The 17,592-nt window shown below is 45.5% G+C and overlaps 1 protein-coding gene across 1 annotated transcript in view; it reads right to left on the reverse strand.

The window, feature by feature from the left end:
* Positions 1 to 17,592, reverse strand: part of ERBB4 (erb-b2 receptor tyrosine kinase 4) — a 1,576,940-nt gene that overhangs the window by 77,007 nt on the left and 1,482,341 nt on the right. Inside the window, exon 24 of the mRNA XM_078682001.1 lies at positions 14,173 to 14,343. Within this exon, the coding sequence (XP_078538127.1) occupies positions 14,173 to 14,343 (171 nt within the window). The remainder of the gene's footprint in view (positions 1 to 14,172; positions 14,344 to 17,592) is intronic.

Here is a 17,592-nt window from a genome sequence, read left to right on the forward strand (position 1 = left end):
GTTGTTGCACTGAGCCGTCTCTGGGCTGGAACTCACTGATGCGTTGCGGCATACTTAGGCCACTAAATGTTTTTCTACTCTCTTGCAGACTATGATTTTGAGTTTCTTGTCCCTATTATGCTTTCTATTTATGTCACTCACTTTAGATTACAAAGAAGAGGGTGAAGTCCTTCAGGTTTGATTCAAAGAACACAAACGAAGTTTGGACTCAGTAGGGAATCCATGTCCGCAACAGCTTTTATCTACCTCATGTATCTTTTAACTGCCATAAGCTCGACTGTTTGATATCAAGCTTGCATTTACAGGAGGGAGATTGGTTTGTCATCCAAACATTGTACTGGTCCTTCTTTCACAGGAGAGCTGGTCTATGCACAATTCATCAAAGTGGGCAGCTCAACCTCAGCACACAGCGGTTGTTTCTGTCACAAGGTGGTTGCCATTTTGCAAGCAACTCACTGAGGACTGCCCTGGTTCCTGTGTGTTGTGGTCAAGAGTTCTGCTTGCTGATTGCAGTGGAGGACTATCCCTGCCTACGCTTCATCATCATAGGTCACCGTCGGTGCCTTCAGTGAGGTCCGATGGCCTCGTCCGATTGTCCATGGAGGTTTTTTTAGTAGCTTCCAGAAAATGTCTTAGTAGTGGGCTGTATTGAGCAGCTATATGGGCAAATGCCAAGGCAATCTTCTTCTGATGTCCAGGAACGTTTCATGGACAAATATTGGCATTTTGGGGCATTGATTTGCCATGTATGAGTAGGGAGATATGAGTGTTTGAGTGATAGATTAATTGTAAATAATTATTTTTATTTGTCTATTTTGCAATACAACACATTTCCACATTAGTAGCCAAATCGTAGTATGTTTTAGGCAACATGTTGCTCATCATGTAAAAAAAACATCGTGCAATTTAATTATTTCGTCCTGGTCCCAAATTATGCACCCAGGGTACCTATCGCTCTAGTCATGTGTGACTAGTTCCTCTAATAATGAGCTGATGTCGCAGGATAAATGCAACGTAAACAAGTTGGTGACCTGTAGTACTGCAGGAGATCAGGACACTCTAGTCTTTCCCCAAAGGTACCATGAAGATATCCTACAGCAGACATGCTTGTTCCCCTGCCCACACAAATGATATCAGAAGTTTCTGTAGTGTCGATATTTCTGCCTTTGGGATAATCAGTGGAAGAGAGAGGAAAACATACAGCACTCCTGGTAGTTTATTCCTTCCAGCAAGTTAATGTATAGTAAATGCCATTTCCTCAGGTCTTACCATATCTGTTTTAGCAAGTTAAGCCCTACCTGAACTTCAAATGATAGCCAAAGTGCGATGCCAATCCCTTCCTGACTTCTAAGGGCTGCTTGCCCTGTCACTGACAAACGCAGCTCACACCTAGGCCTTCTTGTGTTTGTCCTCTTAGACAGATTGGAGCCAAACCCAGGAAATGTAAAAGGTAAGACAAAGGGGGCATACCCCTCCCACAAGCTGGCAGTGTGTATAAGAATGGCACCTTCATAACCTCTCTTTAGGACACTCCTGGACTGGTGGAGGATTCAGAAGAAGGACTGCCCTTCTGTCTGAAAAAGGAAGATTGGGCCTGCTTGCCTTCAACCCAGGATCCCCAGATGTTACTCCCAGAGTCAACTGGCAGACCTCCTGTTTGAGCTATAGCGACAGACTAAGCTTCCAGAGGCCTCCTCTGCACCTGCCCAGTTCACCAACACCACTGGACAGGCCTGAATATGCTGCTGGCCTCTGCTGGAGTGAGTCCTGATTGTCAACAGATGCCCCACAGGTTCTGGAGCCTTGGATGATATCTGCGCTATAGGTGAAAAACCAGATGTTTGGGGCTCTCTGCTAAGACAAATGGGCTCCTTGCTTCAGCAACCATTACCGTGCCTCTCTCCAATACAAAGTACATTGGTGACCTGCTCTTTGCAGAAAACTCGACTGTCCATGTCTACTGACAATGCCAAGCTCAAACTACAATCTCCTTGAGGCCCCCCTCACACAAAGCTCCTGCCAAGGCTCCTGCAAGGATGAACCTGGTCCCTGCATCTGATTCACGTTCCATCATGTTCAGCTGATCTTGTGACTTTGGCCTAGTGCTGCGCGACCAGATGACAGCAAGTGGTGATGTACGCTTCTTTGTGCTATTTTTAACTAAAACGTTAATAATTCATAACTCCAGTTTTACTGATTGGATTTTTGTCATTTTGGTTTTATTTTAGTTACTAAAATGTACTCTATTGTTCCAAATTGGTTTGGAATTGTTTTTGTTTTGTGTTTTTTAACTTTATGACTGCTTGAGTGCACATAAATACTTTACAGATTGCCTCTAAATTAAGCCTGAGTGTGTTTGTGCCAAGCTAAGCACAGGTTTGGAAAGGGATTATTGTGGTTAACCCTCGCAAGGATTGTGTTTATTACTTGAGTATGGCACTCAGCCCCCATCACATATTAAGCCAATTTCCTACAAAATTATTGTTAGAAGATGGTTCTGACACTATGGGCCGCCCGGATTTTTTGCTTTTTGAGGACCTAATTGTTGAGCTTTTACTGTGGGGGAGCCTCATAAGTTGGGACTCACCCACAATGAACTCAGGATATAAGAGACTGCATGGGGATTTTACTGGTGTCCCCCTGGCTTGACCAGGCCACTGCGCAGCAGCTGGAGGAAGGGACACCGGGCTAGGTACATACAGACACATGTGTACATGCGTGTGCACATGTGTAGGGGCTGTGCAGGGGAGATTTTAGCGTGTGCAGTCCGGGAGCAGCTACAAGATGAAGTGTGTGGCAGGACTTGTGCAGAATTGGGTGGTGACACGGAATAGACTTTATACACTGGGAAGGAACATTCCAGGGAAAGTCAGTGTGTTTTACTGTTTTTCACTTCATTATTCCCCTATGGGGATGTGGAGCCCATGTGCTAGATTAACTTTCATAAGGCCTACAGATTCCAGACATGCACTAAAGTCCACTGTCGAGGATGTGAAAAGGAGTATTCTGCAGAGTCCAAAGTCATATTTGTACTGCTTTTGGGTCATCCAGAAATGTCACATTTCTCTGAGTCAGTCAGAAGATGGGTGGGTTACAGGCTCATCCATCAGCAGCTATCACTGGGTGCCAAGCACCAGGCTGCACCAAGGAGGGAAGGCAGCGAGGGGGGAAAGAGTTTTGCTTAAGAGACCATGCGGCCAGAGACCCTGGACGACGCCATTTTGAAATAACCCAGAGTCTGGACCAGAAGGAGGGAGCAGGCGCGGGGAAGTGATGTGTTGCTGTTTGATAGGACCAACAGAGACTTCCTGCCAGACCCCTACTCAACTTTTTAAAAAGTGCTTGCACGTGAAGAGAAGCTCTCTCTGGGTGTGGTCTGCTGAGGCGGATGGTGCTGCAGCCTGGCAATGGGCAGTTGGAAGGAGGAACCCCCTGACTGCGCCCCAGGGCCCTAACAGCACCAAAAGGAGAGCCCAGGACCGGTGTTTAGAAGCAGGGGCCTCTGCGCAGGGAGAAGAGAGGCCCAAGAGGAGAGCCAGGTGAAAGGCTGGTGCAGGGAGCCAGTGAAGACCGCTCCCTGCAGAATGCACCCTCTAAGAGGCCAGGAGGGTGAAGGAGTGGCTGGGGGGGCACCACCAGGAGCAAGAAGACGTGAAAATGGGGCAGATCGGACCCCCAGGGGCAGAGATATGGCCCCCGGAAGGTAGGCGACCTGGAGAAGTAAAGTCGGGGTGTGCCGTTGCGCACCCCGTGAAGGTTCCCTCGCGGGGTGCCAGGAGCCCACCCTGGCCCCCGCCGAACAAGAGGAGGGTGGAGCACCGTCGCCCCCCTCTGGGAAAAAGTGCCCGAGGGCCCGGGACCCCATCCCTGGGCCCGAAGCAAAATCAGGGAGCGACGTTGCGTTCCCCATGAAGATATCCCTCCACGGGGGGGCCAGGAGCCTACCCTGGCCCCTGCCGATGAAGAGCTGTCGGGGAGCACTGTTGCGCTCCCCGTCAAGAGGAGGAGAGGCCCATCCCCGGGCCCCGAAGTCAAGGAAGAGAAGGAGGGAGTGCCGCTGCACTCCCCCGAGGCCAGTGGGAGCCGCGCTGGCCTCCATGCGGGTGGACCAGAACTGCAGGGCTGGCTACTATGGCCGCACGCAAGGGTGCTGGCCGAGCGGGGAGCCGCCGGGGGCAGCCAGGGGTGGGCTGCCCTCCAACGGAACAGGCAGGCGGGGGTCCTGGGTGGGACCGGGACCCCGGAAGAGAAGACGTGGTGCTCAGGTCCGGGTGGGACCGGGCCACAGAACATAAGCAAAAGCGGCCGGGAGGGGGCTCCCCGTGCCGCAGACTCTCACCTGGGGGTCTGGGTGGGACAGGGCTCCCCCACCAAGGCCCAGGAACCCGGTGAAGCCACCAGCTTCACCAGCGCAGCTCTCCCCGGCACAGCGGGAGAGCCGCTTCTCTATTATGCAGGAAAATGTGCTGAAGCGCCCCATAATGCCTTGCAAGGCACAGGGAATTCAATGTTATGGTACCTGATAGCCCCCCAGAGGAGGGGGGTCACCCTCAATTGTGAAAAGGTGCTGGGGGGAACTGCTGGAGAAGCGCAGTCTCCCCCCCAGGACGAAGAGACGTCCCTCCCTAAGTTTCTTGGGGATTTGAAAGGAATAAATGTAAATGTATTTCGATTTATATAGCGCACTAATCACCCAGGGGTCTCAAGGCGCTTGCTTAGGGAACCCATCCTGGTATTCCCCTGTGAGATACCCCGGCAGGGTATTCACAAGGTGAAAGTCAGGCATCCCGCCGCGAGGGGCCGTAGTGGAGATTAAGCAAGCTATTGCCCAGAGTCGCAGAGTGTGACCCCGTGAGTCGAGTAGGCACCGGAGCGAGAATTGTCGAGTCCGTGGAATTTTTTGAGCCCGAGACCCGCCGAGGCGGGGAATCGAACCCTGGTCCACGGCTGATCTCAGCTTCCGGGTCTGCCGCCTCTAACCACTGAGCCACGCTTCTCCACAAGGACTCAGCCAGCATTTAACACCTTCCGGGTTGGAACTTTTGTTCTACTTTTGTTCTACAGCTGAGGGTGTTTTGAATAGTGCATCATGGAGTGAAGGGATGAGTTGGGGATGTCGGCATCCCCTGGAGGTGAAGAAGTGTAATTGGACTGAAATGCATTTACTAATCGTTATTTCTTTTAGAGGGACTGAAGTTCACAGTGCTTAATGAGAAGTACAGGATAGAAGTGATGTCATAAGGAAAGTGGGGTTATGTTGTCAGACATTCCTGCTAAGGTGTCTGGCTGTATATGCATAATCCTGTAATTTCATCTGTGATGCCTTTAGGGGATGGAATTGCAATGCATTCTAATGATCCACAAATGTGATGAGTATGGTAATTCTCAGTGTTGCTTAAACATGTATTCTTGCTGCTGCGCTTAGGTGAAGAACCCAGACTGCTAGCCCTTAAAATATGGAGGTGCATACTTTATGGTCAGTAGGAAATGCTCAGTCAGAGTTATGAGTTACCAAGGTAGGGTTACCTATTTTAAATGCTGGTTTAGATAATGGGGGGGAGGGGGTTGCCACTGAGATGGTGCCAGTGCGCGGGTCCCTCGCTCCAGGTTATGTTCAACTAACTGCATTGGGGGCAAGATGATGTGCATACATGGGAGTGGTGGTACTAGACCCCACCCCCCTGCGGGAGGGGTGGAGATGCTATGCAATGTCACAAAGTAATTCCAACGGCTTATGTATATTTGTAATTGGTGCATAGTATTGAGTAGTGTGTGTGTTTAATAAATGTACTCTTACTTTTATAAAGCAAAGTACAGACTGGACAATCAATTATTGAGTGTTATTTCTGCACACCTGCAAATGGCGATTACTAGCCCACACCACCTCCCTTGAGTAAGCCTCAGACTGCTCTACAACGCTACCCTCTGAGAGTCAGGCGATACGATTGAGTGTTTGGTTCCAAGTGAAGGACAAATGTAGTCATGTTATTTATGCTGCCTCGTTTTCCAACAATTATTTACCACAGAGGTCTAAGGGGAGGGACATCTGGCAACCACAGGCAGATTGGAAGAGTTTGCTGGGTCTGGGAGAGTAGACAAAGGCCTTTATTTCTTTAAAGGTTGCAGAACCTAGTTATTTTGCTTTAATGGATGAATGATCATAATTAGGATGTTGACTGCAGAATTTAAATGAGCAAAAAAATTGGAAAGAAAAGGAATTTTCCCTCATTACGTGGTGTTAATGTTAAATTATGTAAACAATAATAAAGGAGGGTTGTTATGAGTAAAAAAATATATATTACACATTTGGAATTGTTAAACATAATGATGCGGAAGACACTTATTTAATGAATATATGATTATACCACGATTTCAGTTACCACGCATGGCTTTACCACGCGAATTTTACCTCGCAAGTGGCTTTACCACGCTGGTATTTACAACGTAGCATTTTACTACGCGTTGCAACGTCTTACCTTCACGTCTTTCTCCACGAGCCCTTACTTCCATCCTCCTTTGAAACAAGCGTCAAAACACGTATACCAAAATAAAAAAAGGACTGCTTTTTTGACGTACACGGCACGTCTTTGGGGGAGGCTCTTTCCTCTTTCTTTTAAATTTATGTTCGTTTTTTTGTTAAAGTAAACTGCTTGTTATTTTTGGGGGGGGAGACCCCCCCTCCCCCCCTCCGAGCCCCCTCCCTCTGCCCCCCCATGCCCACGCAGATCGACTTGAAGGAATACCACGTCTCCCCCCTAGCCCGTGGTAAAGACGTCGTGGAAGGTACCCTGCGTGGAAGGCACCCTGCGTGGTAAGTGTCACGTGGTAAACGTGAGTAGTGGTAATGCCTTCGTGGTAAATGATGTTTCCCTTATTTAATAGAAAACATCAGTATACATGACGAAATGCGAACAAGGCATCTGAACTGTGGTACTGTTACAAAATAAAACAAAAACAACAGAAACAATAGTCGTGTATGAACTTTATGCAAACTGAGTAATGTTGAGGGTGAATTGGATTTTTCGGTCATTTTTAGGGTAAATCTCCAAGAGAAAGACGGCAAGCCCACTAAAACACCAAAGATACACAACTAAGACCATAGTGAAGTCTTAAATGCAGTGGCAGATCCTTCACTATGTCAGACCCGTGTCACCCCTGTCCCCCCACTGCTGAGAGCCAGGCAGCTGGGGGAAAAGGGAAAAAGGAAAAAGGAAATTATAATAAATCCATTTTATTATCATTTTATTTTTCTTTCTGCTGAAGGCAGCCAAGTCTGGGTGGGGCGGGGTCATTACAAGAGCAGAGGGAGGACTAGTGCACACTGCAAGCACGCATGACAGTTTGACTTGCTGTCTAAGGCCAGCCAAACCGCCATGCGCACTTTGAATTCTCTCCATCCGAGCTGTGTTGTACAGCCAAGTGGAGCTGAGGCACAGGCTCCTAGGACCTGAGCGAGTGAGAAACAAGCCCTCTCATGCCAATCACGGCCCTGCTCTTATGCTGTATTACCAGTGTGAAAGCAGCATCGTGATTGGAGTGTGGGAGCCAGCGCAGTGTGCAGGGACTGGAACAGAAGAGCCCCGAGACGGGGGCCAGCAGCACCAGGTAAGTGCTTTTTTTGGTATTATTTACCCCCTACCCTCACACCTCCCCTCGCCCCCACTTGTTAAGAAGGGAGCCACTACTGCTTAAATGCACCACTGTGTTACCTTAACAGTCATATTCACTATGCTGAGAGGTCTTTGGAGGATGGACAAGCTTCTCTTGAATGCTTTAAAATTGTTCAAGTACTCTTCCTTTTTAGGGATATCCGTCTCGATTCAAGAGTCCACATCCTCTTCTCCGCCGCACCCAAGTCTCATTCTATTTCTTATCATATTTTGTTTAACCCATACCATTTGACACACAGTAGTAGAAAAATGTGCAATATGCTTTACAGCGAGTTCTACAACATTATCAATGTCATGGAAGAGAAAGAGTTCTCTATTTCAACACTGGCTTCAAAAGAAGAAAAAGGAACTACAAGTCTATGTGATGACAGATGTGCTCGATAGCAGAAAGGGATGTACAAGACAGATGATGAGCCAGAGACTGACATTCCCCCACCCTCTCCTCCTCCTGCTCAATGCTGCAATCAAGGCACATTCTGTGGCTCTCAATGCTCCATCAAGCCTCATTGAGCGAGCTCTGCAGCCCTTGAAAGCGGGCTCTAATCACATTGGCGCACCGGCCCGGGCAGGGAGCTGTTGCAGACAAAGGTGGCTCCCATGAAAGAAATCCACAAATCTGAATAGGAATTTGATGATAATCTCCCCATTTTTCTGCTGTGAGGTGCAGCAAGGAGACCGGTAATTGTGAGCACATCAGAGAATGGACTGCCTGATGAGCCTCTGTGGCAGCTGGTGGCTAGGCTTTTACAGGCTTCTGGCGACAAGGACAGATTCTAACCATGTGCAGAAAAATATTCATGGAGCCCAATGAGGTGGAGAAGCGTGGCATCTAACACTACTTCTATCAGTGCTTTGCTCTAGAGTCTGCAGGTCACACTGCCCTTTAGGGCTTATCCTAGCGGATTTCCACAAAGAAAATAAGAGCCTTACATTGAAATTACCTCTGTAAGTTGACTCCAATCGGAACGTCTGTACACCTTCCTAAGCCTCTTGCAAACGAAAATGTGACACACCATTGTTATGTTGCCTGCGGTATCTTTGTAGACCTATTTTGAAGAACCGTGGCATAGAAGATTTAGTTTTACTCATGTGGGCAAATATTTTATGCCTCAGTCAACTCATCGGCCTGTATCAAACTCAAATTTTCCAAGTACTTACCACTAGTCTAAAGAGAGATGATATATTCGTCCTCAGAATCATTTTCTAAGAGTTCTTCTGTTTGCACATCTACGAAACAGGAGCTATGAGTTTCCCTCCAGGGTATATTCAACATAACACGTTTCTTGATGAACTAAAGTGCCCTTTTTAACTGGATTCAAGATAGCCTGGCTGATGAGGAATATGAAACCGAAACAGGTCCCAGGATGCTTGTTTCTGGTCCAGGGAAGATATGGCTTGGCAGTTCGGGCTGGACTGTTCCCATGAGGCACAGGGTCAAGACTGATTTGCATATGGCCATGTCTGAACTGGGGTGGTGTGGTGAGCAAAATAACTATGGATTAAACCCACATCTGTGACTGGGGTGAATGTTTGATTTGCTCAAACGCTCCGTCCATCATTCTCTTTGGTATCGCTTTTTAATTGTGGGCATGCCGATTCAAACGTTTTTTACAAGTATTTATATTGAAGGTGCCAGCATACAATAAGACTTTGTGAGGTATGTGAGGACAGGGAGAATTGGGTGAAGAATATATCACAAAACAATCATTGAATAATAGTCTGGATATTTTTCATGGCAAGCATGCACCAGAACTATGGAGTAATATGCTTTGTGTAGCCAATGAGGGTCTCCAAGGGCTCTTTGGAGCAGTGCAGCAAAGTAGCAGGGGGTGAGGGGCGGGGGCATTGGATATGAGTGGAGCTGTAAGGAGATGACATACTGCCTAAATCTGCAGTTGCTACAGTGGGGATGGTCAATAGTTTGATGAATTTGAGCTAGTTAGGTAGAGGAAATTGCTACAGACTTACTTGGTCACAACAGGGGATGCTTTTGCATTGCACACCTGGTATGAACGAACCAGACCTCTGAAGGATGAACTTGAAGGATGACGTGTTTAAAGCGGGCTGAATAGGGCTTTGGAAACTAAGAGGAGGCTGTTTGAAAGGCATAGAAATAACTAATGTGGAACTCAAATAGATGATGTGGTTGTAGTCCAGTGTGCAAAGGACTATAGCTGGACCTTAAAGGCTTTTTCTGGTGCTGTTGGTTGTGTTTTGCTCTCTCATCTAACAGTGCAGGGAATTGAATTAGAGTGCTGCAAAAAATGGCTCTTAAACAGTGTTCAGTTTGGCCAGGTGGTACGACCAGAGTGGACTGGCTGAAAACAGCTCCAGCAGTGTAGACCCGAAGCGGACGTAGAACTCCGAGGTCACGATCCTCATAGGTAAACAACATTACCCCAAAACTATCTTCCCGCATGGATAACCACGCGGTCCTTATCACGACTGCGTTGTGATTCCGCATACCATTACTCCACGAGTCAGAACAACGACTTGTAGAGGGGGGGAGGCGGGGGGGAAGGTGTTGGATTTAAAATCCAACACCTTCCCTAGTGTCCGCACTGACTGGAGTTGGAATAGTAAATTATACTATTCCAACATCCAGCGCCCCCCCTCCGCAAGTCGTTCTTCCGACTTGCGGAGTAATGGTATGCGGAATCACAACGCGGTCGTGTTTACGACCGCGTTGTGATTCCCTGCGGGAAGAAAGACTGCGGGGTAAAGAGACATATTCCTCCTCATGTGCTCTTGTGATCGAGAGTTCAGCGCATTCCCAAAAGACGCTCCTGGCCTTGCCTTCATTCATATGTAACTTTCTCTTGGAAGGTACTTCAAAAATAAGTGGGGCCCAGTGTGACTAATATTACGATTTTAGCACATGATAATGTTGCAGAGTATATATATACACACCTATACACACACACTACTACAAACTATTTTGTACTTAGCACAAGAACGCCCTTGTTAAATCCCTTAGATAGCACAGTTTGTGCTAATAAAACTTCTTGAGAACATACATTCTAAAATCAAGCCCTACATACTGACATATTGTAATGACAACCTTTAACTATTCCAAACATTCACATGCTATAATTGCATGAGATGGAACTGTGTGGCATAATAGGGTATGGTGCTTTATTTCAAAAGCTTAACAATACCATCAGAAGAGGCCTCATATCGCTGACATTAAGTATTCAGACGGAGAGCAAAATCTGTCACCCTGTCTCAGGTGCTTCAAGGAGGAAAATGTCATGTATTATATGTAATAAGAAGCTGTAAGTGGAGTTCCAAGAACATGAGCCGACAGCACGTGTCTTCATAGTAGAGGCTGACAATTTCTTGTACGGTGGTAAGGAACCTACCATAATAAAAACGAATGTGTCAGGGACTTGGCCAGACAGTGCAAAGTGAAGACCAATAAGGCCCCTGCCCTTAGACATTAGTACATGAAAGCTGCCAATTAGGTCTAGTGACAAACTCAGCTATTAGCACCAGTGGCATTCACTGGCTCCGCTTAAGCATTAGCTGCAATGGAGGTCTGTTGACATTTTATCTGGGATTCCTACATTTAAAACTGAAAAGGAAGTGCCACTGGTGCCAGGGATCTAGTGAATCTTGTGCATTGGTGATCCTCAGTGCACGAGACCTACCAGATCTCTGACACCAAAGTGCTATTTCTGAATGCAGCTCTGAATGAAAGTAGTGCTGTTTTAATGGGCGAGCTTCATATGGTCACAGTTTGCTTTTGCACTGTGGCTCTGTGGTACAGTAACATGCTTCCAAAGGATGCTCCTTTTCGAGCAGCTTAATGGTAGGACGCAGATCTTTTTGAGGAGCACACTCAGGACAGAGATGATGCAAAGAGAGGATCATGCCTCTTACTCGAGCCTTAGAACATGGCTTTATCTACCTCTGGGGTTTTCTGTACTCTGGGCCATGGTTTCCTACTATGGAAAGCTTAGAAAACAAACTACAGAAAGGATTGACATTACTTGGATTACTGTAGGTTTGCTTAGCGATTTATTGAGTGTTGTTTGCTGATACGAAGCTGCCAGTCACCATGATCTGACTCCGTGTCCAGGTTTAATGCAGACCTTGTACATACACACCATAATATCTTTATTTTGAGAAGATCCCAGACAGCAAAGTGCTTAGTGAGCGATACAAACATGGCCTCTAATCTTCAGCCTCCACAAGAGGTGGACTTTATGGATTTAATGATGCTTGCAATAGATTTCTGATAACGCTGGTCTACAGCATCATTTTTGAATAGCTGGGCTGAGAAAAAGGTTTCCATTAGACTGTGCAGAAACTGCAAACAGTGGACAGTTTTTCTTAGAGGCACAAGAGGGACAAAGGCAGGAATGACAACATTATCCTCTTTGTTCAAAGATGAGGGCCTGTCAATAAAGATGACCAGATTCATAACAGGTGCTACTTTGTTTTGGCAACCACCCAGTAAAATTGGCTAAATGTGGAGACCTGAATTCTGACCAGGGTCCCTGTTTTAACAAGACTCATTTTATAATTATTATAGATTATCCATTAATGTCTGCTCACCAATCATGTTAGCAGCAGACAAATCCTACCAGCCAAAACAAGGCTTCTGCTCTTAATAGGAAACTTGGATCCAGCCAGAGCCTAGTACAAAGATAAATAGTGAGTATTGAAAGATGATATTTGGAGGACTCCAAATGGAACAGGTTAGGATTGAGATTCAAAAGTTGTATTGAACAGAAATGGTCCTGAATAAAACAAAAAGACTAGAGACCAATCTGGGGGCCAGGCTCAAATTCCAGCATCAAGTAAATAGCCCAAGCCGATCTCCAACTCAAGGATGTTTGTGGGTGCTGACCAATACCAGCGTCAGTTCACCACGCATCCAGATTACTCCCTGCCTCTGCCAGGCCATAGAGATTCTTGAAAAGAATATCAGCAGCGAGGCAGCTCACAAAAGACAAGCGAAGGGCCCACTGTAGCAATTTAGGTATTAAAGGCAATTGGGAAACCAGTTGAAAATTGGCCATATCGAAATGGTCCGATAATTACTTTCTAAGTATTGGGAACAGAACTGCCGAAATGAAATTGCACTGCACCAGTTCCTCTAGATATTATTACAATTTTCCTGAAATTTGAGTTAAATACCAGACGTTAACCTTTCATTGTATTGGGGCAAAGGTCATGAGGTGAATCAGTTGAGGAACTTTGCATCATTGGAAAAAGAAATACTCTGGTTACAAAGGTGAGTAGACATGAGACATGGAATGGTCATTGAACAGCTGGCTATATTACACACATATATGGAATACAGTACAAAACACTGATATTCTGTAATGAAAGCCCTTACACATAGAACAGTCTCATAATGGGGTGGGCGCCCATACACATTAAACACTGTCATACTGTAAGGAGCAATCAGACCTATTGGAAACACCACTAAAGAACATACTTAGGTAGGATGAGCCTAGTCATTCATGGAAAACCCTAACATGATAAACAAAGTTATGTTATTTTATTTAAACTTGTTATCGCACCCAACTCACTCCCAGAGGAGCAACTCGGCGCTGGGCACAGCAGGTTGGCATACATTATCACCAAAGAATTAGGGAAAAACATTAATGAGCCATGTTTTAATAGCTTTTTAAATTTAGCATGATCCTCACATAAGCGCATGGACGTGGGAAGTTTATTCCCCAAAAATGTTGCCAGATAAGAAAATGATCTACCGCCAAATCTGACCATGTGGGTGCAAGGTATATTTATTAACTCAAATACCCCCTTATTACAAGCACCCTAAAATAATTTGCATCACCATTATACTATAGAACCTACCCTTCTGCTAGGGAGAGCACCACAAACCTAATCATGTGTAATATGTAGCAAATACCTGTATGCATTGAATGTAATACAATAATGAATGGCCTAATAGATGTAATGCACCACCATAGTCAATAACAGCAAATCTTGTGTCTGACCTGAAAGAGAAACGTCCTTCAGACCAAATTCGAAATTCCGATTTACAGCGCTGGCATAAGAACGCACGTGTCTTAAGTATGCATTCATTCAGCATGCAAGTCCTTTTAACGACTTTTCTTAGGGAGGAGCATGGGTGGAATGGTGTAGGATTTAAAGTCTAACACCTTCCCTACTGTTGCACATACTGGAGTTCGAATAGTAAATTAACCTATTCCAAAATCCAGCGCCACCCTAAGGCAAATCTTTATAATGACTTGCATGCTGAATGAATGCATACTAAAGATGCATTTGTTCTAATGACGGCGCTGTAAAGGCACAGAGGGATTCCGGCTTGTGAAATACCGGCACACATTTGCCCTGCTAATGTCCACATTAAACCAGGAAAAGAGTCTGATATATTGGACTTTTGTTCAGTATACCTCTGAAGAAAAGATGCAGCTGGGCAAGAGGTCCCAATTGACAACGCCCGGATCAATGAAAAATGGTCACAGATGGTCCTGCACGTTCAGTTTTGGGGTTTACCTACCCTGTTGGAGTCCATCCTGCCTCTGGAGCTGTACATGGGTGGTGGCATTGTGAAAGCTTGAGGCACCAGGTACTCATCGGCATCAATCATGTCTTGCAGATCTTCTTCGTCTAGAAGGTTCTGGAAGAATTTGCTGTCACTTGGGCTCGGTAGCTTCATGCGGTCATCGCCCTGAACACATTACATGGGATTAAGGGAAACAGAAAGATAACATTGTTGTTAGTCTATTTAAAATCACAATATATTGTGTAGTTTTCTGTTTGCTCACCAAGTGATGTTTACTATATGCAGCCTTCCCTGTGACACCCACGTTATTTTACCTACTACAGGGCTAACATTTACTCTCTTTTCGATTGACCACATTCTGCTCTCAGAAAATCAGGCTGCGAGTCTGCAGGAAGAGTTGCTATACAGCAAACAACTACAAGAGGGCATTCATGAGTCTGGGTTTTCTCTTGACAATGCATGTCCTCCTCACGTGAGACCTCTGGTGTTCTGTGAATCTATTTTTCGGTCCTATTAGCCTCTATTTTGTGAGAAGCCACTTCTAGCTTCACAGAATTGTTAAGCAATTCTATTAAACTCCGGCCTTTGACCACAGCAACTCTTAAAACCGTTCACACACGTTGGTAAGGGTGTATGGTGCACCTATAACATTTCTCGCCAATGCTTTCTTCTCAACCTACATGCAAGAAGTATCACTTAGGCTTTCCAGAACCGTCTTTAATGCTGCAATCCCTTATATGCTTTAAGTGTCCTGGAAGAACCTTAATCATCAGGAGGCTTTCACCAGGAGCGACAAAGATGCAAAATTCACTTGGCTATCCTGAAGCAACTAAAATCAGCAGGATTGTTCCTCGAGCTCATTTATTTCTGCAGCTTCCTGTGAGGCACATGACTAGAAAATTCTTTCAGTCAGACTTGCAAGACCTTCGGCGTTCTGCCTGCAACACTTGCAACATCACACGGGAGTCTGAAGCTCCGCTGGCATCCAGTACATTCTCTCACTCAAAGAATTCAGATCTTATGACATCACATGGCCCGTCATGCATCCTACTTCAACAGCCAGCACTTTTGGTTGGTCCAGGCAGCAAGGCGTAGGCATCTCAAGGGCCGTCCTGAACACGCCTCTGGCATGTAGTCCATAACTAACACCTTCAGAAAATCACAAACCACCAGCATTCATCCCATCAGCTTGGAGTATCAGAATTAAGTAGAATATCTTCACTGGGCAGTTTTTAAGAGGAAGACAGTAACTGGAGTCAGTACTTAAAAGGGGCAGGTATTGTCCGCTACTGAGTATGCACACTTCTTTAATTTGAAATGGAGGGTACCTGCACTTCTCAGCACTACTGCGATACATTTAATGGAAGAGTATCAGCACATCTCAGGGGCAAATAGGTACTCTAAGCAGGGAGTACATGCACTTCTAAATTTCCATTTATAGCACTGACTGAAGTCCAGACCAGAGCAAAGGAATTCGCAGTCACGGTGTATGTTCACGCCGAAGCTCCTCTCTGACACGCTCTGACAGGATCGGGTGGTTTTCAGTGGCATGTTTCTGAGAGAGCACAAGTTTGAAAAAAATGTATAAGTACGCCCTATTTACAAGCACGTAGTTAGTTTAAACATGTTTTGCACACGAGTGTTTTATATCCAGGAGTGAAATATACAGAGTGGTTTATATTCAGTAGTGAAATGTATAGAATGTTAAGTAGAGTAACTATAATTATAACGGTGTGAGATTAATGTAGAAATGTTGGAATATATGTGAAAACCTCATGTTCTCATGTTAAAAGAATCATGTCCGAATTAAATGTAACTTTGAAAATCCAGTATTATGTGTAGGCCTTAGGGCAATTCACAGCAAACCTGAACGTGCTGCTAAATTAATGTGAGATAAGGTTGACATGGTTCTTCCAAAATGTACTATTGAACTTAGGGTTAAAAGTATATGCTTTATAGATGTGTTATTTTAGAAACGTATGCTAGTTAAGAATGTTTGCTGTTTAAATCAAGTTAACGTTTTAAGAGTGCAGGGACCTGCTGCATGTAAATCAAGTAGGCCAGAGGAGATAATGTCATGTCGTGTAAATCGTCATGTGCTCGTTAGAGAAGAGGTCGCGAGGTGTCCAGCACCGAGCTTTGAGAGTGTTTTATGACTAAAGATATGGTGGAGTCTGGAATTTGAGGCCCACTGCAGGACGAGCTGTATGCAGGTGCGAGGGTCCTAATCAGCTCGAATGAAAGGTACTTTGTTCAGTGGCGCCTTGCGCAGGCCTGTAGGAGTTTCCAGGAATTTCAGGGGGTATCAGCGCACTGAAGAAGAAGCCTGGGAACCAAGGTCAACTATAACGAGGGTCTTCAAGAGTACCATCATGGAGTTTGCCGCGCAAAGATGTACCACGTGAGGGGCGTCCCAAGGGGCGTTTCTATTGGAAATGTGATTTGGTATTAGGGAAAGCGACCCGGGAGGAGAGCAGAGCAGATGATTTTGGGAGCCTAAGGAAGCGGATGGGTAGGCAGATAGGCTGATCAGGAGAGACCCATTATCAGAGAAGAGACAAAGAGAAGTGCGTGATCTTCTTAGGAAGTCACCACGGCTGACACCTAGAGGGTTAAGATCTTGCTAAGTAGGGATGTCATTTAAAATAGTGTAGGGACAGACTAACCTTAATTTTCTTTTCTGTAATGACTTTGAGATTGCAACTTATATCTATTTTGACAACCCTTATGGTCTTTGAGCTTGTACTTATTATTTTGTTCTTCAGACTTAGATTATTCAAGAAGTTCATGTTTATAGTGATACCAATTTACCTTTTGAATCTCATTTTGAGAAGTTTGTATCTTCAGTTATCTTTGACTTTATATTAAATCTTTAAAACTTAAATTTGGTCAGTGGTCATTTAGAGTGTTGTAAGTTCTTAAATTGATTGACTTATTGAGAGATTACCTTTTACTCAAAGACAGGTACCAACGATTCAGTCGACATAGTTTGGGATTTGGTAAGATAATTAGTAACCAGTAATCCCGCGTTAGCAGTTGGTAGCAGAGTGAGGATGGTTATCTTCTTGAGGAAGGTAATCTAGAGAGGTTAGTTTACCCCAAGGCCCGAGACGCCGAGAGACGAGCAGCGGAAGAATCGTGTGCCGAAAGGTGCAGACGGTGCGAGAAAAGCAGCAGTATCGGAGAGTGAGTATAAAAAGGGTCATGCGTGAACAGATTGCGGTGTTTTGTGTTGTATTTGTATTGTAATGTCTTGCGGAGTTGAATGCCTGTAGTGTGAATGAGAGAAGGTTGTGAGCGCGCGCAACCTGGTAAGCTGGTAACCTGGTAAACGGGTGAACTGGTGAAATCTTAAGTTCAGGCCAGAGCTTAAGTGGTTTTGGGTGTATCGAACATCCAGGGTAGTTGTCGACC

Source organism: Lissotriton helveticus, chromosome 3_1 (assembly GCF_964261635.1).
Source record: "Lissotriton helveticus chromosome 3_1, aLisHel1.1, whole genome shotgun sequence".
NCBI lineage: Eukaryota > Metazoa > Chordata > Amphibia > Caudata > Salamandridae > Lissotriton > Lissotriton helveticus.